Here is a 26,249-nt window from a genome sequence, read left to right on the forward strand (position 1 = left end):
GGGTAGAAGAGTTAACTTTTCAGCATAGAACCCTTTCAAATACCACCTCAGCCACGTAATCAAGGTCACCACCAACAGTCTTCACTCTCAATTTGATGTGATGAGAATCACACTTTATATCTGTGGTCTTCCTCAGATATAAAAGTCCAAATTCCAAGTCTAATCCAGAGGAAAATGTCAGTCAATTCTAACAGAAGGATATCCTACAAAATACCTCACTGTCAAGGTCCTCAAAAATAAGAAAATTCTGAGACTGTCACAGCCTAGAGGAGTCTAAAGACACATGATACCAAAGTGTAACGAATGTGGTATCCTGGGTAAGATTCTGCAACAGAAAAAATACCTTACATAAAAATGAAGAAAACCTGAATAGGTTGTGGACCTTAGTTCATAATTACACATCAATGTTGCTTCATTAATTGTGCCACACTGGCCAGGCCCGGTGGCTCACACCATATTAGCCAGGCTGGTCTCAAACTCCTGACCTCATGATCCACCCACCTCAGCCTCCCAGAGTGCTGGGATTACAGGCCTGAGCCACCATGCCTTGCCTATAAAAAGTATTTTTAAGCGGCTGGCTCTTATCTTTAAAAGCAGTATAACTCACTATTTTTTTTTTGACATATTCTGATGTAAAAGATAAAGTCACTTTGTCATTGCTGAATGTAAATAGAGAAAACTGATTTAGAAAAGTTTTAAAATTCAAATTTAAATATGAAAGATCTTCATTCTTTACCTGTGATACGTGCGTGCTACAGATATTTTTTCCCAATTCAGTTTTTTTTTTTAGTTGTCTTTTGACTTTATGATTTCTTTTATGTTTTTTATTTTACTGCCTATGGGTTTTTGAGTCATAGTTAGAAGGCCGTTTTCTTTTAGTATTTGTATTGTTTCATTTTCCACATTTAGATCCCTGATCCATTTAGACTTTTTGTTATGCTATGAGGTGTAGATCTAATTTTATCTTTTTCCAAACAGCCAACCAGTTTTGGCCCAGCTCTGTGTATTACAAAGCCCACCTCTGACCCAATGTTATATGATACCACCTTTATCTTTAACTTTCCATGTGCAGTTGGGGTTATTTCTGGATTTTCTATGCCATTCTACTTGTTTTTTTACATATTTACACACTAGTTCCACATCTTATAGAGATTTTGTAGCCTCTATCATCCTAAAACCTCTATGACTGCCTTTAGAACCTGTATAATACAGTTTTAGTTACAGAAGCTAAAGACTAAAATAACTGTAAACCAATATGGAATTCCGGCTAGTTGGCCTGTTTTTCAAAGTACTACAGGTTAGCGATTTTGAAACTACTTTTTGTATACGATTGGGCAAATAAGTGAATATCTTGTGGATAATGAGAGCCAGCTTTCTACTCTCAGAAAACACAGTTAAAATTACAGAAAGGGCAGATCTGATTGAATCCTGAGATGCTGCTTTGGAACTGAGGTAACAGTAAGAACTCAGCTGTTTTTTTAAACATACATGTAGGTAGGTAGGTAAGTACATAGAGATAAAACATATAGATGAGCCTGGACTGAAGTGCGTATGGAAGTGTGGGGGTGTGCCTGTGTACATATATGACTACACATGTATACATGCATACATACACACACATACATGAACACGCGTGTGTGTATAAATTGCCAGCGTTGTCTGCTGAGACAGTCTAGAATCAATGGCATCCTAGCAGCAACCAACAACTACACAGCCCAGATACCGGCTGTAAAATAGCATTCTCCAAAAAAGGAACACGGATCGGAGAAATGTCTGATTCCAAGGCAGGAGCAAAGCACACGATGAGCTTGGAGCATCCTTTGCCCTTACACAGCGAATGACGGGGACATGTTAAAAAGACACGGGAACCAGAAGTAAACAAATGAATACACGGGGGAGAAGGGAAAGCGCTTCCTTTCTGTAGAAAAAGGGAACGAGCGAAGCATTCTGCAGCTCGCGGGGCGGGGAAGGCAGGGGCCCGGCGGCGGGAGGACGCCCTGCGCGCGCGGGACCGGAAGCCGAAGCCCCCGACTAGCGGCCGCCGTCCCTCCTCCCGCAGGAGCCGCGTTCCCCCGCACCTGCCACTGCCGCGCCCCCACGCACCGCGCGCCGCTTTTCGCCCCGTCACCTCGGCAACAGCAGCGGGCTCAGGCAGTGCCGCCACCGGTGTCTCGCCGCCGCGGGCAGCACTGACGCTGCAGAGGCCGCCGCCATGTCCCCGGGGCCCGGCCGCTAGTTGAAGCGCGGCTGCGTCTCCGCCGCCCGCATCACCGCCGTTCGGTGTGAAAGCCTCTTGTCCCCCTCTGGCCACCGTCCAGGTCTGAACCAGGAAACGAGCCAATCCCAGTGAGCCATTCGGGCGGGGGCGTCCCTGTGGAAACGTCTCGGCGGCGCTCTGCCAGTCGGGCTGGTGCCCGCGGGGTGAGGGCCCGGCCCCGGGGACCCTCGGGGTCTGCGCCTACGCCGGGGTGGTGTTGGGGGCTGGGAGGATCTGCTTTGTCCCCAGCCTTCCTGGGCCCTGGGTGTCCCTCTCGCTGTTTGCGTGAACCGCAACGGCCCACCCTTTCGCGGGCTGCAGGGCTGGAAACCCTCCTCTTGACCTTTGATCTTCAGAGGACCGAGGTGAAGAAGCAGGGCGGGCGGGACACCGTCGTGGGATACAAAGCAGTGGAGAACAAAACAATGCAAAATTGTGTAACATTTTCAAAATGTAAAAAAAAAAATGCATTAGGAAATCCTTTTAACCGTCTCAAAACTGAAATTACTGAATATCTTAAAAATGAAAAAAAAAAAAAAAGCACTGCATATTAGTACCTGTGGGATATACCAATGCAGTGCTTTTAAAAATCAAAATAAAAGTAACTTGAAAAAATTAGCAAGGTAAACCTAAGAAAAACAGAAAGAAGGAATTCGTAAGAATAAAAGAAGAAAATAAACTAGAAAATAGAAATGGGAGTGAGAATACTGATAAGCAAAAGATTTGAAAAAGACAACAATAGGGTGGTTGGCTAACCTAATCCAGAAAGAAAGAGGAGCACAATCAAAATACAAAGTGATAAAGGGGAGATAACCATAGATACAGAAAAACTTAAAAGAATTGCATGATCAGTCAGTTTGATGTAATAAATCTGAAAACTTGAAAGAGATGGACAAGATTTCAAGAAAATATAATTTACCAAAACATTCCAGAGACAGAAATTCTAAGTAGATTACCGTAGAAGAAATCGATGATGTCGGAGACCTGCATTTCCCATAGCTGAATCCACAAAAGCACCAGGCCCAAAATATTCCATAGGAAAATTCTACTGTGAAAATTTGAGGAACAGAGAGTTGGTTGCTATTGATTCTGTCTTAAGCACAGGAAAAAAAGGGAAACATTTCAAATTCTATTTATGAAGTGAGCATAACACTTATACCAAAATCTCACAAAACACACATGCAGCATATACACATATACCAACCATAGAAATTCTTACTCATGAATATTACTGGAAAAATGCTAAATCAAATGAAAAATATCATAAAGTCTTTCTATCTCACTAGAAATAGCAGGGTATAGTGGCTTGTGCCTGCAGTTCTAGCTACTTGGGAGGCTGAAGACGGAGGATTGCTTGAGCCCAGGGGTTAGAAGCCAGCCTGGGCAACATAGTGAGACCTCCTGTCTCTAAAAAGCATTGCAAAGAAAAAAAAATTTGGCATCTTCAAGATGCAAAAAAGGTGTATGATAAAATTCAACATACATTCTTGATTTTTAAAAAAATCTTCAAAAATTTAGCAAATGATGTTGACACAACTAGGTGGCCATCTAGAAAGAATAAAGTTGGATCCCAACTCAACTCATACCTCACATCAAAATAAGTTCCAGATAAAGAGTACAGTGTACAGATTATTTTGTTACCCAGGTAATAAGTATAGTAACTGGTAGGTCTTTTTTTTTTTTTTTTTTGGATGGGTCCTTCCTCGTTACCGAGGCTGGAGTACAGTGGTGCGATCTCGGCTCACTGCAACCCCCGCCTCCCAGGTTCAAGCCATTCTGCCTCAGCCTCCCAGGTAGCTGAGACTACAGGCATGCACCACCATGCCTGGCTAATTTTGTTGTATTTTTTGTAGAGATGGAGTTTCATCATGCTGGCCAGGCTGGTCTTGAACTACTGATGTCAAGTGATCTGCCCACCTCAGCCTCCCAAAGTGCTGGGATTACAGATGTGAGCCACTGCACCTGGCCGCCCCTGGTAGGTAGTTTTTCTGTTCTCTCCTTTTTCCCACCATTTGCCCTCAAGTAGACCCTGATGTCTGTTCCCCTCTTTGTGTCCATGCGTTCTCATTGTTTAGCTCCCATTTATAAGTGAGAACATGTGGTATTTGGTTTTTTGTTCCCGTGTTAGTTTGGATACTTCAGCTCCATGCATGTTGCTTCAGAAGGCATGCTCTCATTCTTTTTTATGGCTGTGTGGTTTTTTATGGTATATATGTACCATATATTCTTTATCCAGTTTACTATTGATGGCCATTTAGCTTGAGTCCCTTTCTTTGCTGTTGTGAATAGTGTTGTAATAAACATACAGGTGAATGTGTCTTTGTGGCAGAATGATTTATATTACTTTGGGTATATCCACAATAATGGGATTACTGCGTTGAATGGTAATTCTGATTTAAGTTATTTCAGAAATTGCCACACTGCTTTCCCCAGTGGCTGAACTAATTTACATCCCTACCAGCAGTGTATAAGCATTCCCATTTTCACCCCTTGATTCCTGGACCCATGAATCCTGCCAGTGGGAAAAAGAATATCATATTTTGAATGTTAATTCAGAGCATATGCCTATCTTGCCCCAGGCCTGCAAAGTGTCCCCAACTCGCTGTTGCTATAACTGAGTCTTCAAGAAGCCATTCCAGGCCGGGCGCGGTGGCTCAAGCCTGTAATCCCAGCACTTTGGGAGGCTGAGGCGGGTGGATCACGAGGTCAAGAGATCGAGACCATCCTGGTCAACACGGTGAAACCCCGTCTCTACTAAAAATACAAAACATTAGCTGGGCATGGTGGTGCGTGCCTATAATCCCAGCTACGCAGGAAGCTGAGGCAGAAGAATTGCCTGAACCCAGGAGGCGGAGATTGCGGTGAGCTGAGATCGCGCCATTGCACTCCAGCCTGGGTAACGAGAGCGAAACTCCGTCCCAAAAAAAAAAAAAAGAAAAGAAGCCATTCCACTGTTCTATCAAGCCAGCTGCTCCAGGATGGTGGGGAATGTAAGATCAGTAAATTCTATCCTGGTGGGTCATTCCACACTTTATTTGCTGTTAAGTGAGTTCCTTGATGAGAAGCAATGCTATGTGGAATACAGTGGCAGTAGATGAGGCATTCTTGAAGTCCAGAGATGGCAGTTTTAGCAGAAGCATTGTGTGCATGGAAGGCGGATCTGTATTGAGAGTGTCTGTTCCAGAAATTAAAAACCGCTGCTGCCCCTTCCAGGATGGAAGTAGTCCAGTATGATCAAGCTGCACCAGGTAGCTGGTTGATCTCTTCAGGGAATGGTACCTTATCAGTGTTGGTCTCTGCTGCTGGCAGATTGGGCACTCTGCCAATTGCAGGTTGGGTGAATGGAAGTGCATGTTGCTCAGGTCACGATTACTCTCTGTCTCTTTCACCATGGCCACTTTGTTCTTGAGCCCATTGGGCAATGATAGGAGTGGCTGAGGAAAGAGGCTGGTTCATATCCACAAAACAAGTTATTTACTTGACTATTAAAATCCTCTGCTATCACCCTTCTGTGAGCTTTCACATGGGACACAAATATCTTCACATTTTTGCCTATTCAGAGAGGTCTATCCATATACCTTTTCTCCATATTTCTTTGCCTCTTTAATCATGTTCCTTCCAAGTTTCTGACCATTCAGCCAGACCATTGGCTACAGCTCATAAATTGGTATATAATCACATGTCTGTACATTTCTCCTTCAAGACAAAGTGAACAACCTTGTGTACTGCTTGAAGTTCCGCCCACTGGAGTTGGGGGGCGGATTTCCCTTCACTACTCTCCTTCAAGAATATCTCAAAAGGTGATGCAGAGCCGCATTTGTCCACTTTCAGGTGGCGCCTGCATATCGTGCTGCATCTGTAAACCAGGCCCAAGTTTTCTCTTCCTGTCAACTGATCATAGGGAGCGTCACGTGAGGTCATATGTGGAGGCTGGGAGAGAGGAGAGAGTGTAGCAGGGTACAGTGAGCATTGGAGCCCTTCTTGTAACTCACCTGTGCCTTCAGAGCTTGGGCCTGATCACATATGTGTCACTTTCATTTGGTGTTGGAGTGCTGCTGTTCATGCCCAGCTGCATGGCTTGGTGGGTCAGATAACACCTCACTGATGTTGCTCAGCTCAGGCTGGATGGTTACTTGGTTGTCCATGGTTAAGCACTGAGTCAGTAGCATGCCAAGAGCCATTTCTCAAAACAAGTGGAGTTGCTTGTAGAGAGTGGCCCTGCTCTGCTGAAAACATTCTAAGGGCCTGTGCTGCAGTTCACATAGGCGCCTGCCAGAGCCTCCACACAGCATCCCTGTCTGCTGTTGACATTTCAAGCACCATTTGGATCCTCCAAATCACGCGGCTCAAGTGGCAGAGAGGCTTGCACAGCAGCCTGGACCTGTGGCAGAGCCTTCTCTTATTCTGGGCCCCACTCCAAACGAGCAGCTTTTCAGGTCACTTGGTAGAAGAGTTGGAGTAACACACCCAAACGAGGAATATGTTGCTTTTGAAATCCAAAAAGGCCCATTAGGTGTTGTGCCTCTTTTTTTTGGTTGTGGGCCAGATGTGACAACTTATTCTTTACCTTAGAAGGGATATTGGGCCGGGCATGGTGGCTCACAACTGTAATCCCAGCACTTTGGGAGGCCAAGGTGGGCAAATCATGAGGTCAGGAGATCGAGACCGTCCTGGGCAACATGGTGAAACCCTGTCTCTACTAAAATATAAAAAATTAGCTGGGCGTGGTAGCGTGCACCTGTAGTCCCAGCTACTCGGGAGGCTGAGGCAGGGGAATTACTTGAACCCGGGAGGCAGAGGTTGCAGTGAGCCAAGATTGTGCCACTGCACTCCAGACTGGGTGACACAGTCAGACTCTGTGTCAAAGAAAAAAAAAAGAAGGGATATCTTGGCATGTTCTACACTACTGGACCTATAGAAAGTTCACTGGTGTGTGCATGTTCTCACTCATAAGTGGGTATTGAACAATGAGAACACACAGACACAGGGAGGGGAACATTGCACACCGGCCTGGGGAGTGGGGGCCTAGGGGAGGAACAGCATTAGGAGAAATACCTAATGTCGATGACAGGGCAATGGATGCAGCAGATCACCACCATGGCACGTGTATACCTATACAAACCTGCAGGATCTGCACATGTGACCCAGAACTTAAAGTATAGTAAATAAATTTTACAAAGGCACCAATCCCATTCATGAGGGTTCTACCATTATGACCAAATCACACCCCAAAACCTCCACCTCCAATTCCTATCACTTTGGGGTTATGATTTCAACATATGAATCTTGGAAAGACACAAACATTCAAACTATAGCAAACTTCAGTGACCACCTGATCTCCATTAGCCCCTATTTTGACTGGTGGGTCACAGTGATGTTTTTGATGTCCTGGAATTAGTGCCAGTTCAGAGTCCTGTAATCCGCCCAAAAGCCTCATTATTTCCTCTGTACAGCTACCTTAGTAAACTGCTACAGGTCCTTTGGGGGAGGCTGGGAGAAAGATTAACAGTATAAAATTTTGGCTGATAAGGGGTTCTTTCCTAAAGGGGTCCCAATTTGATCTTCATTCAAGGGCTTCTGGGACTGTAAACTGACTCAAATCCTGGAGTTAAATGAGGGCTTATGACTCTCCATTTTAAGATTCAAGTTAGACTTTTGTTCACTTGACCTAGAAAACTTTCTGCTGATACAAATCAAGTAAGAATTAAGTAGGCCTCCTATCTATTCTACTTTTTGAAAGATCATGATCAACTAGCAAATGCTGAGGTCTGCAAGAGTCAGACGGTTTCAGGTTCTGCTTTGACTCTGCCGTCCCTGTGGTAATCACATTCACCTCACCTTTGATGACCGAGTACTCCACTTGGTCCCTGCCACCCTGAGATCCAATTATTCCTGTGGCATTTCAGTTTTCCAACCCGGTGACTGTACTTCCCACTGTAAGACCTGGCCTGCAGAAAAGAATGATCACAGAGCTCTTCAAGAATGCCAGGGCTACCCTCAGATATTCCTCACAGTTGTGGTGAAAGGGTATCTCTTGTACCCTGCCGAGTGGATGAGTAGGTCTTAAATGATGAATCTGCTGCAACAATCCGATCTCCCCAAGCCTTTGAATCCCTTCCTCTACATTACCCCAAGGCAGGTCAGGAATTTCTAACTCACTTTGGGGATTACGATTTCAACATACAAACCTATGTAGAATGCATGAGCCACCTTTTTGTCCAGGCGTCCGCCAACCAACGAAACAGACTGTTCGAATTCCTTCTAACTCAGCTGCAATGTTAAAGGCAGAATCTCTGCTTTGTGGGCCATTCTCAATAAATTCAGCCTGACCAACTTTATGTTCTTTATGTCAATATCTCATGCCCTTAATTCCATTACCACATATGTTCCCCAGATTGTGTCTGTATAAATTAGAAAACTCGAGAAGTTCTTTTGAAGCATAGTATTCCCCTGCACTTTGTAACTCACCTTTGGAGCCTGCTGGGACTTGAGTTTAGTTACAGGTCTAGAAGCAAAGAAGGGTGGTGTGGGTGGATCCTGAAGAGAATCTGCATTGTCTTGCAAAGGCAACTGACCCAGGGGAGGCCATCACGGTTTCCTCTGGCAATGCAGGATTAATCCCCTCAGATGGCGGTGAGGAGGATACTTGTACTGGCAAAGAAGACTCCTAAGAATTTCAGGGCAAAATATCCTCAGCTCCATCAGGGTCTTCCCATGTGTCCTCATTCCAGCTTTCGGGATCCCATTCTTCCCAATGTGATCACTTTAAAAGTAGAACTTTTCAAGATTGGGAATTCAATGTGTGTTGTAATTAAGTCACTCGTGGGATGAGAGAAAACCACACAGGGAAACACATGGGAAGAGAGCGAGGCAGGTGCAGAGGTAGAGGCAGATGCGCAGCCCACCTCCACGTGCGTGCATGCGTGCACACTCCACCCCTACGCCAGGGTGGCAGGCTGATTTCAGACCACGTGTGCACATGTGTGCACACTCCACTCCGATGCCAGGGTGGCAGGCTGATTTCAGACCACGTGTGCACATGCGTGCACACTCCACTCCAATGCCAGGGTGGCAGACTGATTTCAGAAAACAAAAAGATGGCAGTGGAATGGCTGTTAGGATGGCGTGAGCTCATGTAACATGTCACTACTTAGGTCTGTCTATTGGAGTAAGCAGGATCTTTTCCAAGATCTTTTCAGTCTCCGGCACCAACTGGGTGTCCGGCAATTCAATTCAAATGTATTTTAACTATCTGGAGTTAGAATAGACACCACAGGCTAAGGGCACAGTCCCATAAGACTGCCCCTTAATTCAGACACCAATTACAAATCCTCAGCCTTCCATACTTCCGGTTGGCTATAAATATAGAGTTCCCCTGGCTTCCTCCTCTAGCTTAGTCATTTGCTAGAATGACTGATAGAACTCAGGAAAGTGCTTTACTTATCATCACCAGTTTACTATAAGGGATACAACTCAGGAAAACCAAATGGAAGAGGTACGTAGGGCAAAGTATGGGAGGTCATGGTACGCAAAGCTTCTGTGCCCTCTCCAGGTGTACCACCTTCCTGGCACTGGATGCGTTCACCAATTCAGAAGCTCACAGACACCATCATTTAGGGATTTATTATTATTATTTTTTTGAGACAGAGTCTCATTTTGTCACACAGGCTGGAGGGCAGTGGTGTGATCTCAGATCACTGCAGCCTCAGCCTCCTGGGTTCAATAGATTCTCCCTCCTCAGCCCCCCAAGTAGTTGAAACTACAGGCGTGTGGCCACCATGCCCGGCTAATTTTTTGATTTTTTTTTTAAAGATGGGGTTTCGCCATGTTACCTGGCTAGTCTTAAATTCCTGACCTCAACAGATCTGCCTTCCTTGTCCTTCCAAAGTGCTGGGATTTATAGGCGTGAGCCACGTGTCTGGCCTCATTTAGGGATTTTTACGGAGGCTCTGCTCTGTAAGCACGATTGATTAAATCGTTGGCCCTTGTTGTTAACCTCCAGCACTTTTCCCCTTCCTAGAGGCTAGGGGATAAGGCCGAGAGTTCCAACCTTCTACAAAGGCTTAGTCTTTCTGGTGACCAGGCTGTGTTCTGAAGCTATCTAGGGATCTGCTAAGAGTCTCTTCATTAGAACAAAAGACACTCTTATCACACTATCAGTCAGGAAATTCCTGAGCTTTAGGAGCTGTATGCCAGGACCTTGGGGCAAAGACCAAATCTCTTCCCCACAGCACAATCATACTAAGATTTGCAATCCCCATAACACAATCATACTAAGATTTGCAATCTAAGTTTGAAGAGCTATAGTCTAGGCCAGTGGTGCTCAAAGGGTAATCCCAGGACTTCAGTACCATCAGTTTTCCTGGGGACTTGTTAGAAATGAAGATTCTTGAGTACCATTCCAGGCTACTAAATCAGAATCCTGGAGGTGGGGCCCAGAAATCTGTGTTTTAGTAAAAATGACTTCTATTCCCACGTGATGCTGCTAGTTTAAGAACCGCAGATGTAGGTAAAACTGGGGGCCTTCCTGGTGCCCAGGAATCTCCACCCTCACCTGTGGCACCAGGAGCTGAGGAGGCTGGAGGGCCAGCCACTGCTATCCAAGGTAGGTCCTTTGTCATTCCTTTGTCAGAGGCTGCACTGACCGTTCACCCATGGGGAGGTGGCACCTACAGGGAGGTGGAGCTTGGGCAGTTCTTTCTGGAAGGCAGAGAATGGTCTAGGTTTTTACTACACAGTTTGGTCCTTTACAGTGGCACCTGCAAATGAGGCAGGGTGCTGTTGTGAGGCGTCAACGGTGTTCGTAAAATGTCTAACGCCATGCTAGACCAACAGTCACTTGCTATATGGCGGTGGTAGTTGCTGTACCTGATACTGCCTATCACAACCATAACAGATGTTCAGTAGATAGGAGTGATTGTTAATTGGTTCACTGGAGAAGGAAGCAGCCTTTTCCAGCTTGTTTCTCTGATTTTGCCAGCCAAGATGTCTTAGTGTATTTTGTGCTGCTGTAACAGAAAACCATGGATTGGGCAATTGATAGTGAACAGAAATTGCTTTGGCTCATGGTTTAGGGGTTGGGAGTTCTAAGATTGAGGGGCTGCACCTGGTGAGAGCCTTCATGCTGCATCATAACATGGTGGAAGGCATCACAGGGGTGACAGGAAGAGAAAAGGGGACCAAACGCATCCTTTTATCAGGCTCTCGCCAGGATTATTTCTAGATAATGGCATAATCCATTCATGAGGGTGGAGCCCTCATGACCTAATTGCCTCTTAAAGGTCCTCTTTCTCAATGCTGTTGCATTGAGGATCCAACACATGAACTTTCGGGAACACGTTCAAACCACAGCACAAATAGGCATAATATAGCCGGGCGCGGTGGCTCACGCCTGTAATCCCAGCACTTTGGGAGGCCGAGGCGGGTGGATCACGAGGTCAAGAGATCGAGACCATCCTGGTCAACGCGGTGAAACCCCGTCTCTACTAAAACTACAAAAAATTAGCTGGGCATGGTGGTGCGTGCCTGTAATCCCAGCTACTCAGGAGGCTGAGGCAGGAGAATTGCCTGAACCCAGGAGGCGGAGGTTGCAGTGAGCCGAGATCGTGCCATTGCACTCCAGCCTGGGTAACAAGAGCGAAACTCCGACTCAAAAAAAAAAAAAAAAATAGGCATAATATAAGAGATCATAATTAGGAAGGAGAAAAGCAGGCAGGGAAGGTGGGAGGGTGGAAAGGAAGAAGACAGAAAGGATGTCAGTATTCACAAAAGAAAGAGACAATGACCATTTTCTTGGAAGAACAAGGAAGGTTTGGGCTATTGAACACTATGTGGTCATTTCTTCTTTTTTTTTTTTTTTTTTGAGATGGAGTCTCACTCTGTTGCCCAGGCTGGAGTGCAATGGCTGATCTCAGCTCACTGCATCCTCTGCCTCCCGGGTTCAAGCAATTCTCCTGCCTCAGCCTCCCAAGTAGTTGTGATTATAGGTGCCCACCACCGCACTTGGCTAATTTTTGTATTTTTAGTAACGACAGGGTTTCGCCATGTTGGCCAGGCTGGTTTCAAACTCCTGACCTCAGGTGATCCACCCTCCTTGGCCTCCCAAAGTGCTGGGATTACAGGCATGAGCCATTGCACCCAGCTGGTCATTTCTTCTTAATTCTACTTATAGGATTTCAGAGCTGGAAAATGGAAGTTGGAGGTCACAGAGCTACCCTCTTACTGCCCAGGGGAAGCAGTGAAGGCCCTGAGAGAGCAAGTGTTAGAGATTACAGCAGAATTAGTTTCCAAGGATAGGCACTGCCTGCTACATCTCAGCATAACATGAACTCAGTTATCTGACATGGAAACCTTTGAAGACTGTGAAAGTACCAAAGATGTGACCAGCACTCTGGGTGTGATTTATTTCCTTTTTATCTCTTTTTGTTCTCATTCTTATTTGTAAGCTCCTCTTCCCTCTGTTCTTTTCTCCATTCCTTCTCTTCTTTCTTTTCATGATTCTCATCCATAAGGACCTGGCCTAGGCCAGGAAGCTGAGGTTACCGGATCTTCGAAGTGGCTCTGATACTCCCAGCCCAGCGTATCCCACGTCATTGTCATCTTTACAAGGTGTTGGTTTCTGCTGACCAAAACTCACAATTGGCTCTGACTGGGCACCAGGTTCTGACTACTCTCAATAGGAAACATGTCATTTGGTTGCTTGAAAATACTTGTGATCCTTGAATAGCCAGAAACCACCATGGAAATATAATTCGAAAGCTGCCTCCCCTCCTGTGGTTCTTTAACCCTTTTTTTCTGAGATGGAGTCTCACTCTGTTGCCAGGCTGGAGTGCAATGGCCCGATTTTGGCTCACTGCAACCTCTGCCTCCCATTCAAGCCGTTCTCCTGCCTCAGCCTCCCGAGTAGCTGGGATTACAGGTGCGTGCCACCATACCCAGCTAATTTTTGTATTTTTAGTAGAGACGGTGTTACACTGTGTTGGCCAGGCTGGTGTTCAACTCCTGACCTTGGGATTCGCGCACCTAAGCCTCCCAAAGTGCTGAGATTACAGGGGTGGGCCACCACATCCGGCCTTCTAACCCTTTTTTGAATCTGTTGCAAAACGTGGCTGTGAAAATGGTTGCTCTGTGGCTGGGGATGATGGCTCACGCAGGTCATCTCAGCACTCTGGGAGGCAGAAGCAGACGGGTCGCTTAGCCCAGGAGTTCGAGACCAGCCTCGGCAACATGGTGAAACCCCATCTCTAAAAAAAATAAAAAAAGGAAAGAAAAAATCCTTACTCTGCTTTGCAGGCAGAATGCAAAGTGCACAACTTCACAGGGGGAAGAACCTTTCTACAAATCTCATGTCACAGATAAACGTCATTTCTCAACCATAGCCCACACTTGTTACAGAAAGCATTAAAAAATGTCCTCAACCCCCTGGGATGGGTGGCTACTCCTAGAAATTGGATCCAGGGTGTTCACAGCTTGGCTTTTTACATATAGAAGAGGAAAGAGATGGCTGAGAACATCCGCATGGGTGGTCCCAGCACTCTGCCGGCTGAGTATTCAGGGACTCCAGCTGTAGAAAGGATTGGGGGACAACCTGACCGAATTCGCATTTGCTCAGGCGTTTCCCGTGGAGCTCTGCTGAACTGGGGTTAGTCTTTTGCTACCAGTCAGAAAGTGTCTGGGCCCACCTAGGGAAACCACGGGATAATGGGCTAATGGGGAGGAGGACCGGCATGGAGGATGCGCTACAGCCTCTCCAGAAGGTAGCACTGGCGCGCCCAACTGGTAATAGACGGAGCGGTGGCAAGGGCGCAGCTGCACCAAGGAAGAGGCCCGCGCAGGGGAGCCGACAGCGCCCAAGCGTGCCCAGCTTTGTCGGAGCGCAGCCCGCGCGCCGGGCTCCAGCGCAGGTGCGGCCAGCGGAGGCCAAGAACCGCATGGGACAACCCCAGTGGGGGGGGGGGGGGGGCAAAAAACCCCCGGGCACACCCCGGGGGGGGGGGGGGGGGCGGGAAACACACGCCAGCCGCGCCCGGGTCAGGAGCTGGGGCCTGCAGCGGGGCCTCACCCAGCCTCGCGCCCCGGGTCCTGCGGGATGGCAGCACCTCTCAGGGTCAGTCCGCTTCTCTCCGTGACTCTTCCGCAGACGCCGCGCAGGGAAGAAGGAGGGGATGAGACCCGGCCGGCGCGCGTCTGGGGATCCCAACCCCGGTGCGGCTGGAGCGCCTCCGTAGCTGCCTCCCCGCCCCACAGTTCCGAGGAAGGACCGTGAGTAGCCCCCACCCCGGGGACTGGAGCGCGGGCTCCCCGCAGGGAAACGGGAGGCCCTTGGGCGCGTGCGCGCCTCCGCGAGAGCCCCCAGCTGCCCCCGCGGGCGGGAAGAGGTGGGCGCGGGGGCGTGGGGCGTCGGGTGTCGGGAGGCCCCCGTGGGGCGTCGGGGGGCGGGGGGCGTGGGGCGTGCGGGGCGTGGAGGGCGTGGGACGGGCGGTGCCTGGGCGTGGGGAGCGTGGGGCGTGGGGGGCGTGGGGCGTGCAGGGCGTGGAGGGCTTGGGGCGTCGGGGGGCGTGGCGCGAGCTGCGCCGGGGCGTGGGGGGCGGGGGGCGGGGGGCGTGGGGCGTGCTGCGCCGGGGCGTGCGGGGCGTGGGGCGTGCTGCGCCGGAGCGTGGGGGCCGTGGGGCGTGCGGGCGTGGGGCGGGCGGCGCCGGGGCGTGGAGCGTAGGGCGTGAGGGGCGTAGGGCGTGAAGGGCGTGGGGCGTCGGGGGGCGTGGCGCGAGCTGCGCCGGGGCGTGGGGGGCGTGGGGCGTGCTGCGCCGGGGCGTGGGGGCCATGGGGCGTGCGGGCGTGCGGGCGTGCGGGCGTGGGGCGGGCGGCGCCGGGGCGTGGAGCGTGGGGGGCGTGGGGCGTGGGACGGGCGGCGCCGAGGAGCCGCTACCACCGGCCGCCGTCCCTGCGCGCTGCGGGCCCTCCCTCACCCCCCAGTCCTGGGAGGCGGCGCCGGAGACCCAGCGGCCGGGACCGCGAATCTAGAGTCTGCGGCGCTCGCCTGGCCAGAGTGGCAACTCGCATCGTTTTGCAGAGCGGTCGCTCCCCTCCCGGTCCAGCTGGGACGCTAGGAAAGCGTCAGACTCGGTCTGTCACGGGAGCCCGCGCGTGGCGTGGCGTGGGAGAGCTGGGCTCGGCGGCGAGGGACTCGTTTCGCGCCTGGAGAGGCAGGAAGAGGGCGCGGGCGGAGCATCCTCGGGCGGGGATGCCGTGAAAACATCACCACCGCAGCGGCAGACACAGTTTGGCGTTGTTTGTACGGAGTGGATTTTCAGTGACGTGCGGTCTTGCTTAAGAGAAGAAATGCCACCCCAGGAGCTCAGCCGGCGACTGGCCGCAGTGACCACGCATGTCGGTAAACGAAGCTTTCATTTTTCCTGCGTTGTATGCGTGGCGGGTGGGGACCTGGTCTCTGGGCTGTGTCTGGGCCTCGCCGCTCTGGGTCAAGCCTGCGGCGCCCAGTGAGGGGCATCCTGGGGCGCGCCACTGGTGGGGGTTGGGGGTCCGAGGCAGGCGCTATCGCCAGGTGGTTGCCGAGTCCGCTGAGCCCCAAGCCCAGGGCTGCTGGGCTGTTAGCATCCGTCAGCTGCTTAGCTCGGGAGTGGCGGGAGTGGGAAGTTACGTTCCGGTTTTGGGGTTACTGAGAAAGGAGAGGACATAAGAGGAACGAATACCGGTGCATTCGGTAGAAATGACTGCCACGCCACTGACGGCTTGTGTATGAGAAAGTGCAGGGAGAGGCAGGTTTCATGGGAGGGCCCTGCGCAGCCGGGCCCCAGGCCTGTTACTGTGCGGCCTGGAGGGGTCAGGACGCCCCTGATGATCCCCTTGAGAAACCTCTGCAAGCCAGAGAGGCTGAGCAATTTTAATCCTCTTCCCTGAGTTGAAAAGAGGAGCAAAACATGTGTTCCTTACTCCTGAAATAAGGGTTGTGATGGACCATCAGGCCCCACAGACTAAGGGGAGAGGACATCCAGAGAGTTCCCAATCAGCTTTTTCTTAGCACTTTCCTCCCCTACGCCTTCCCTGGACCTCCCTCAATAAAGACGTACATTCAGTTTCAGAGCCTTTGGATGTGGGTGACCGGAATTATGGGGATCATTTTCCCTCTTGCTGACTGCACTTAGAGGTCCTCCCGTGAATGCAAATCAGCTTTTATTGATAAAGCCATGAACTATTTGCCTTCATTTTCTACACATTTGTTAAAGCTGCTTTCTTGGTATCTGCGTGTTAAGTGTTGCTCCATGGCCGGGCGTAGTGGCGCATGCCTGTAGCCCCAGCAACTCGGGTGGCTGAGGCAGGAGAATCGCTTGAACCCGAGAGGCGGAGGCTGCAGTGAGCCAAGATCACGCCACTGCACTCCAGCCTGAGCAACAAGAGTGAAACTCTGTCTCAAAAAAAAAAAAAAAAAAAAGTTGCTTCATAATCATGCACATCTCAAATGATACACTTGTGAGGACATACTTTGTGAAGATAGTTTATATGGGAAGTCCCAGTTTTGATCATTCAGTTTTAGAAAAAAGTTTCTAGTGCCAAATGTGGACACTGAACTTTTAAGACAAAAGGCCAGTCAGATCCTACCAGGTAAAGCTGAATGTGAAATATGGCTGAAGGCAGTGAGAAGTAAGAGGAAAAAAAACTTTTTTTTTTTTTTTTGAAATGCGGTTTCGCTCTTGTCGCCCAGGCTGGAGTGCAGTGGCACGATCTCGGCTCACTGCAACCTCCACCTCCCGGGTTCAAGTGATTCTCTTGCCTCAGCCTCCCAATTAGCTGGGATTACAGGCAAGCACCACCATGCCCGGCTATTTTTGTATTTTTAGTAGAGACAGGGTTTCACCATGTTGGTCAGGCTGGTCTCAAACTCCTGACCTCAGGTGATCCGCCCACCTCGGGCTCCCAAAATGTTGGAATTACAGGCGTGAGCCACCGTGTCCAGCTAAGAACTTCTAATGAAACTGAATTTGGAATTTGAAATATGATGAAAGCTGGAATGATTGTGCTGAAACCCAGCACGTGTGAGCGACTGTGGTATAGGGAAAGAGCAGTGGGCTGGGGGCATGACCACCTGGATTCGAATCCTTCCCCGGACAAGTCATTCAACCTCAGGTTGAAAAACAGGAATTTTAGTAATACTTCCCTACCCAGCTCAAAGGCTACTGGTGAAGATAAGTGAAATACTATGGGTAGAAATACTGTGTACACTGTGATTGTACAGACATTCTGGTTTTTGGACATAGCCCTGGTCCCTCTGTCACGCACTAAGATCTTTGTTGGTTACTGGGCCTCCCTTGGGGTGAAGCCTCCCATGTGTTAAACAAGGAGGTTGACCTGGATGATTTTAAAGGACCCTGCCACTTCCCTGGAGCAGGCTGTTCTTGAAATCTGGCAGGCAGTATTCCTTGACTCACGCTTAGCTGCCCGTGGTGCCCAGGCTGTGCTGTTTTCTTGCCTACCTTGCTCCCTCCCTCCTTCTGTAGGCAGTTCCATGCAGAATACACACATGAATTTGCCGTAGTTTCTGCTCTCAACTTCTAATGACCCTTGGTTTCATGTGCTTTGCAACATTCTGTCTCCTCATACTTAATCTACTAAAACCTGTGAAATGGGTGGAGTACTCATTATCTCTTATCAGATCTTACAAATGAAATCAGATCTTACAACTCATTATTAACAGGTCTTATAAATGAAGGAGTTGACTCGGAGAGGATCAACTTTTAAGGTTTCAGGGGGAGTGAGTGGCAGGCTCAGGCCGGAAGGAAGTTCTTCATATGTCCTGTTGGGGGATCTCAAGGTGGAAGGGGCATTTCTCTAACCCTGCAACAGCCTCTGCCTCTTGGAGGGTCGCCTTGAGTAGCCAGGGAGCTTCTCAAGGGTGGATTGGCTCTATGCTTGCCTGTTCATTTCAGATATTTCCTTATCAAGTAGTTTCTGAGGAGGTGATCATGATTTGGGGAAGGTTTAAGAAGTGCTTGCAGCAAGGCTTTGGGTTAGAACATTCTCCTGGTTCTGTCCTAGCCACTTGCCAGGGTAGCCACACTGTTTTCCGTGTTCACGGGCTCCTCTGACCCTGAGTCAGTTTCTCCTCCAGCAGGCGTTTCTGCTCTTTCCACATCCCTTAGACTTGATCATTCAGTCATCCCTCCCTACCCACTCCCATATTTCCATAAATGTCTTGGGTGCTGTTGATTCAGTTTCTGAAATACCTCACAGCGTTCTTTCCTCCTGTCCATTTCCACCACTACCTGCCTCTTTCCTGCTTCGGGACTTCATTTCCTTCTAACTAGCCATGTGCAAACCTCCTGTCTCTCTGTGTCTGCCTCTGATCTATACTACAAGTCAAACACAGCACTCTGTATGCCAAAGCCTTTAATAATACCTGCACCTCGCCATTCTCCGCTGCCTGAGATGCAAGGTCTTCACTGTTTGGCCTATAAAGTTCTAGCCTTATCGCCGAATACCTGAGATGTCTGTGCCTATTGTTGGTCAGCTTGAACTCTTCAGTTCTTTGGCTCTCTCCCTTTATGCTTTCTAGCTCTTTTCTCATCTCTGAGTATTTGCACTTCTTTTCCTCTCCACCTGAACTTGTTGTGACCGAGCGAGTTAGAAGGAATGTGCCACACACTGAGTTCCAAATTGAGAGTCCTTTTTAAATTAGACAGCAACCGAGAGACGGCTAATGCTCAAAATTCTCTCGGCCCCCAAGGAAGGGGCTTGATTATCTTTTATACCTTGATTTAGGTAGGGGAGGGGGAGCCTAGCTGAAGCGGAATTTTACAGAAGCAGAAAAGCAGGTTAGAGAAAGGGGCTGCGGGCACAGGTGTCACCAAGAAGGGGGGTGTTCAGGCTCCTTCTACACAATAATCAAAGGGAAATTGTTTTCTTACAATATCAGGGAGTGGGGTATGCCAAGTAGAATTCGGTTATAGCGGTTACAGGCGTGAGGAACAGCATGCTTCAAGGCTTCTAAGTGCCGCATGACCCAGTTACGCACTCAGAGGGGCTGTGGTAGGGAGGGGGAAGCTAGGCTGGAGTTTACAGCTAAGATGGAGTCAGTGGTGCTCGCCCAGGGTAGGTTATCACAGAGTAAGTCTTTAGTGTATTTCTCCTCACAGAACCAGTAAAAACATCTTTGAAACCCAACGCAGTGCCATCTCCTTCATGGTGTCATTTCTGATCTTGCTAGTGGGAGGGATGTGATGACTCCTGACTCTGAATTCCAAAGTAAGCTTTGTTCTGCTCACAGGATGCCTCCCATACTCTCCCCATATTGTGATTACTTGGTTGGTTGTGTGCTTGTTTAACCTGCTCTGCCTCTAGACTCTTCATTACTTATCTGTGCACCCTAGATACCCACTTAACACAGGGCCTCACTCTAAGGAGATGCAGAATAAATGATTGCTGAATAGATGAATGATTGATTGTGTTTTGGATTGGAGCTGGGGTATTGAGTACCAGGCAGTTTTTACACTTTTAAGGACAGCTATAAAATATTTGTAGGTAAATATTTTGTCTCCGAAACTCCATTTTAAAGCAAACATGAAGCCTTTTGTGTGTTCTTCATGCGATGTGCTTCACTGGAGGGTTCGCCTTCTTTGGATTTTGTCCATTTGTCAGGAACCCTTATAAAATATGTGATTCACATGTGAACACAGTGTCTAGATGTGTTTTTATCCATGCAGGACACATGTAGGACCATCCTTTCCCCTTTATTCTGGACCATAGAGTCACATTGGTTTACAGAATTTCAGTGTCAGAAAAGGTTTGTTTGATCTTCCCCATCGTATCCCTTTCAGTTGTTGAAATGTCTGCAACTTTTGCTGTATTGCTGTTCGTATGTGGAGGTGCTAACTGAGCAACCTGGACTTCCTAGGCGTGCATCTCGGATTGCTCTAGGATTTTGATAGGGCTCATATGGCTCACACGGGGCCTCCAGTCACTGGAAACCCATAGTCATCAAGATGGTCCATGTCAGAACTCCCTGTAGAGGTTTTGCGTTTCCAACCTGGCTCACTTTCCACCTTGCCCCCTCATATCAGAAGCAATTATTTTACATTTTGATCTGTCATTGTTCTAAAATGACTTCATATGTTTGGCTACACCCAATTAACTGTGAAGCATAAAAGAATACCCTTTGAAACATTCCTTATGTAATCGGAGATTGGGTTGGTGGCTATTTTGGTGACAGAGGCTCTGATCTGTAACCCAGGTTGCTACTTTTGGGACACAGTCAGCATTTATAACATGTAGCCAGAAGAATACTAAACTGAGACAGTCAGCTGGTGGCTCATTATTATACAATGGAGTTAGCTGCTGAAATGTCTAGGGTCCATGCCTCAGCTGTTGATACTGAAAGAAGAGTCTGATTAGAGTGGGGTATCTGCTACTCAGGTGGGAATGTGCCCAGTGGGGTTGGCTGGACATGTTCCCCCATCTGACTACATTTGACTTTTTTTTCCATTAGGCTCTGTAGACATTGTGCCTAGTGTTCACAGACTCTTCAAGGGCTACTCAAAATGTTTGAGACCTAAAAAAAAATTGACAGATTTAAAAGTGCCAAATAAAAGTTAAGAAATGTTTACATGTCTACAGAAGCTTTCTTGCCCTTAACATTTCATTACATTAAAACAAAAAAACAAACAGTTGTGGAGTTGGAGTTCCATTTCCAGAAATGCCAGTGTGAAGAGTCCTGGGGATCCATTCCTCAGTGAAGCAACTGTACTTTGTGAAAATTATGTTTAAAACCAGCCTTCTAAAGTCTCTGGAAGTTGTTTGAAGGGCATACAGCAAATGAAAAAATACAGTTATTCAAGAAAATCTACTAAATCTTGGTAATAATAGTGAGTGTCTGTGGTACCTGAGCTTGACCTGCTCTTTCATCCCTCCCAGCTCCTCTCTCCTCAGCTTCAGTCAAGGGATGTAGTCTCTTGCCAGGAGGGGCAAGTGTCCAGCATTTCTTTCATTTTTTTTTTTTTTTTTTTTTTTTTTAGATGGAGTCTCACTCTGTCTCTAGGCCGGAGTGCTATCTAGGTTCACTGCAACCTCTGCCTCCCGGGTTCAAGCGATTCTCCTGCCTCAGCCTCCCAAATAGCTTGGACTATAGGCGTGCACCACCACACCCAGCTAATTTTTGTATTTTTAGTAGAGACTGGGTTTCACCATGTTGGCCAGGATGGAGTGTCCAGCATTTCTTATTTTCTCGAACTCCAAGTTGCAGAGGCCAAGTTCCTGCAGAGCCTCCAGCTGAGAGGTCAGGGTCTGCTTTCTTCCGTCTAGCCCCCACTCATAGGACAGAAGCTTTATCCCAGGTGCAGCGACCTGAGACTACTGAGACCTGCTTGCTTTTACCCCAGTTCCCGCATAAATGGCGGTTTGACATTGAGAGAGGCAAGCCAAGACCAGGCTACTGCCCTGGCTGAGATTTTGCTTAGAAATAGAGACAGTCTGGAAGAATTGAGCATTTGAAGCTCCTCCCAAAATAACTGGTTTTAGCTAAAACAGAGTATGGGAAAGTTAAAGTCTAAAGGCACTCTTGAATACAGTGGAGATTTTTAGAGCAAGAAATTAAGAGGAGCCTGGTAGCTTCGTGAGAGCAGCAAGCTAAATAGGCCAGCTTTTTATCAGAGAGAACCAGGGGAAGAGGCAGCTAAGAAGAACCTTACTAGAATTATAAGTAACCTAAAGATTGGCCTCAAAAATGATCTTTGCCTGAATTTAATTGGATAAGACGAGCAATTTATGTCCAGGGCATAGGTGAAAACAACAGGGCAGGCAGTAAGTAAGTGCAGGGCAGGCAGGCAGTAAGTGGAGTTTAACAGCTGGGTATGATATCAACGAAGGCAGACAGCAGAGAGATCAGAAAGGGAGCCAGGCAGTTCAACTGTGTTAAAACTACACAGACTACAGGCACAACCAAAGCAACACTGTCTGAGGAGAGACATCGGTGTCTTTACACTTCAAGGGAAATATACTTCATTCAAACAGTCTAGCTGTGTCACTAAACAGACAAGCAAACAAACAAAAACAAGCCCTAGACACGGGGAGAAGCGGAATCAGTATTCGCGATTGCTGTAGTATATTACCTAAAATGTCCAGTTTTCAACCAAAATTTATGAGACCTTCAAACAGGAAAGTGTAACCCTTAAACAAAAAGCAGGCATCAGAAACTGCCTGTGAGAAAGCCCAAATGTCAGATTTAGCATAAACTTCAATATAGCCACAATAAACATATTCAGAGAGCCCAGGTGTGGTGGCTTATGCCTGTAATCCCAAGCCCAGGCAGGAGGATTGCTTGAGGTTAGGAGTTCAAGACCAGCCTGAGCAACATAGCAAGACCTTATCTATATAAAAAACTAAAATAACTGAAATGAAAAATTTACTGGCGGAGCTTAACAGTGGATTTGAACTGGAAAAACAAAGGACTCAAGGAACTGAAGTTAGATTGACAGACATTATGCAATCTTAAGAAGAGAGAAAAATGAATAGAGCCTTAAAAAATGGGAGACACTATTAAATGCACCAATATACATGGAATGTAAAGAGAGGAGCCAGAGGAGGAGCAGAAAAAGTATCGGAAGAAAGAGTGTTTTAAAAAATTCCCCAAATTGATGAAAAACATCATACATCGAAGAAGCTCAATGAAGTTCAAGTAGGATAAAGGCAAAGAGATCCACACCCAAACACATTATTGGGAAAAAATGCGGAAAGTGAAATATGAGAAAATTTTGAAAGAAGAGAAAAATGACTCATCATGTACAAAGTAACTTTAATAAGGGTAACAACCAACTATCATCAGAAACAATGGAGGTCAGAAAGCAGCAGGATGACATATTCGAAGTGCTAAAGGAAGAAAATTGTCAACCAAGAATCTTATATTCAGCAAAACTATCTGATATGGTTTGGCTCTGTGTCCCCACCCACTGTAATCCCCACAGGTTGAGGAAGCGACCTGGTTGGGAGTGACTGGGTAATGGGAGTGGTTTCCTCCAGACTATTCTTGTGATATTGAGGGAGCTCTCACAGGTTCTGATGGTTTTAAAAGTGGCAGGTTTCCCTGCATGTGCACTCTCTCTTCTGCTGCCTTGTAAAGATGTGCCTTGCTTCCCCTTTGCCTTCTGCCGTGATTATAAGTCTCCTGAGGCTTCCCCAACCATGCAGAACTGTGAGTCAGTTAAACTTCTTTATAACTTACCTCATCTCAGGTTGTATCTTTATAGCAGTGTGAAGACAAATACAGAGAATTAGAACGAAGAGTAGGGGTACTGCTATAAAGATAACCTGAAAATGTGAAAGTGACGTTGGAACTGGGTAACAGGCAGAGGTTGGAAAAACGTGGAGGGCTCAGAAGAGGACAGGAAGATGTGGAAAAGTTTGGAACTTCCTAGAGACTTGTTGAATGTTTTTGACGAAAATGTTGATAATGATATACACAATGAAGTCCAGGCTAAGGTGGTCTCAGACGGAGATAAGGAACTTATTGGGAACTGGAGTAAGGGTCACTCATGCTATGCTTTAGTAAAGAAACTCGTGGCATTTTGCCCCTGCCCTAGAGATCTGCGGAACTTTGAACTTGAGAGAGATGATTTAGTGTATCTAGCAGAAGAAATTTCTAAGCAGCAAAGCATTCTTTTTCTTTTTTTTTTTCCCCCCTGAGAGGGAGTCTCACTCTGCTGCCCAGGCTGGAGTGCAGTGGCATGATCTCAGCCCACTGCAACCTCTGCCCCTCAGGTTCAAGTGATTCTCATGCTTCAACTTTCCAAGTAGATGGGACTACAGGTGAATGCCACCGAGGCTGGCTAATTTTTGTAATTTGAGTAGAGACAGGGTTTTACCATGTTGGCTAGGCTGGTCCTGAACTCCTGACTTCAAGTGACATACCCCCCTTGACCTCCCAAAGTGCTGAGGTTACAGCCATGAGCCACCATGCCCAGCTGCAGCAAAGCGTTCAAGGCTTATTCTGAAACTATTTAGTTATATGCATTCACAAAGAGATGGTTTGAAATTGGGATTTATGTTTTAAAGGGAAGCAGAGCATACAGGTTTGAAAATTTTACAGCCTACCTGACCATGTGGTAGAAAAGGAAAACCCATTTTCTGAGGAGGAATTCAAGCTGGCTGCAGAGATTTGCATAAGTAGTGAGGAGCTTAATGTTAATAGCCAAGACAATGGGGAAAATGTCCTCAGGCCATGTCAGAGACCTTCATGGCAGCCCTTCTCATCAAAGGCCCAGAGGCCTAGGAGAAAAAGATGGTTTCATGGGTCAGGCCCAGGGTTCCACTGCTCTGTGTAGCCTTGGAACATGGTACCCTGCATCCCAGCCACTCCAGCTGCAGTCATGGCTGAAAGGGGCCAATGTACAGCTCAGGCCATTGCTTCAGAGGGCACAAGTCCCAAGCTTTGGCAGCTTCCACGTGGTGTTGAGTCTATAGGTGCTCAGAAAACAGGAGGTGAGGTTTGGGAAACTGCCTAGATTTCAGAGGATGTATGGCAATGCCTGGATGTCCAGGCAGAAGTCTGCTGCAGGGGTGGAGCCTTCACAGAGAACCTCTGCTAGGGCAGTGTGGAGGAGAAATGTTGGATTGGGGCCCCCACATAGAGTCCCCACTGGGGAACTTCCTAGTGAAGCTGTGAGAGAAGGGCTACCATCCTCCAGACACCAGAATGATAGATCCACTGACAGCTTGCACTGTGTGCCCAGAAAAGCTGCAGGCATTCAACACCAGCCTGTGAAAGCAACTGTGGTGGCTGTACCCTGCAGAGCCACAGAAGCAGAGATGCCCAAGGTCTTGGGAGCCCACCCCTTGCATCAGCGTGTCCTAGATGTGAGACATGAAGTCAAAGGAGATCATTTTGGAGCTTTATCTTTTTTTTTTTTTTTTTTTTTTTTTTTTTTTGATAGAAATGGCTGAGTTGAGACTATGTTGTGACCTATGGAGCTTTAATGTTTAATGACTGCCCTGCTGAATTTCAGACTTGTGCGAGGCCTGTAGCCCCTTCGTTTTCACCAATTTCTCCCAATTGGAATGGGAACATTTACCCAGTGCTACACCCTCATTGTATCTTGGAACTAACTAATTTGCTTTTGATTTTACAAGCTCATAGGCAGAAGGGACTTGCCTTGTCTCAGATGAGACTTTGGACTTGCAATTTTGAGTTAATGCTAAAATGAGTGAAGACTTTGGAGGACTATTGGGAAGGCATTATTGGTTTTGAAATGTGAAAATCTCCCATGAGATTTGGGAGGAGCCAGGGGCGGAATAACATGGTTTGGCTCTGTCTCCATCCAAATCTCATCTTGAATTGTGATCCCCACATGTAAAGGGAGGGACCTGGTGACAGGTGATTAGATCATGGGAATGTTTCCCCTCATGCTGTTCTCATGATAGTAATGGAGTTCTCACAAGATCTGATGGTTTTATTTTATTTATTTATTTTGAGATGGAGTTTCACTCTTATTGCCCAGGCTGGAGTGCAATGGTGAGGTCTTGACTCACTGCAGCCTCCGCCTCCCAGATTCAAGTGATTGTCCTGCCTCAGCCTCCAGAGTAGCTGGGATTATAGGTACATGCCATCATGCCTGGCTAATTTTTGTATTTTTAGTAGATACAGGGTTTTACCATGTTGGTCAGGCTGGTCTCAAACTCCTTACCTCAGATGATCCACCCACCTCGGCCTCCAAAAGTGCTGGGATTACAGGCATGAGCCACCTTGCCCAGCCTGTTTATTTTTTGAGACAGAATCTTAATTTGTCACCCATGCTGTAGTGCAGTGACATGATCTCAGCTCACTGCAGCCTCTGCCTCCTGGGTCTAAGTGATTCTCCTGCCTCAGCTCCCAAGTAGCTGTTGGGACTGTAGGTGCATGCCACCACACCCCGCAAATTTTTGCATTTTTAATAGAGATAGGATTTCACCATGTTGGCCAGACTGGTCTCAAACTGCTGATCTCAGGTGATCTGCC

The 26,249-nt window shown here is 47.7% G+C and overlaps 1 protein-coding gene across 3 annotated transcripts in view; it reads left to right on the forward strand.

The window, feature by feature from the left end:
- Nucleotides 1-15,152: 15,152 nt before the first annotated feature.
- Nucleotides 15,153-26,249, forward strand: part of MCF2L2 (MCF.2 cell line derived transforming sequence-like 2) — a 243,153-nt gene continuing 232,056 nt past the window's right edge. For 2 of the 3 annotated variants that reach the window (XM_032298477.1, XM_032298478.1), the window contains exon 1: nucleotides 15,155-15,647. In XM_032298477.1, the coding sequence (XP_032154368.1) occupies nucleotides 15,596-15,647 (52 nt within the window). In that variant the 5' untranslated portion in view covers nucleotides 15,155-15,595. Of the gene's footprint in view, nucleotides 15,648-26,249 lie in introns of all 3 variants that reach the window. The other variant, XM_032298476.1, reaches the window with a different exon arrangement.

Source organism: Sapajus apella, unplaced genomic scaffold (assembly GCF_009761245.1).
Source record: "Sapajus apella isolate SASKATOON/1434 unplaced genomic scaffold, GSC_monkey_1.0 scaffold38, whole genome shotgun sequence".
In the NCBI taxonomy this organism is placed as follows: domain Eukaryota; kingdom Metazoa; phylum Chordata; class Mammalia; order Primates; family Cebidae; genus Sapajus; species Sapajus apella.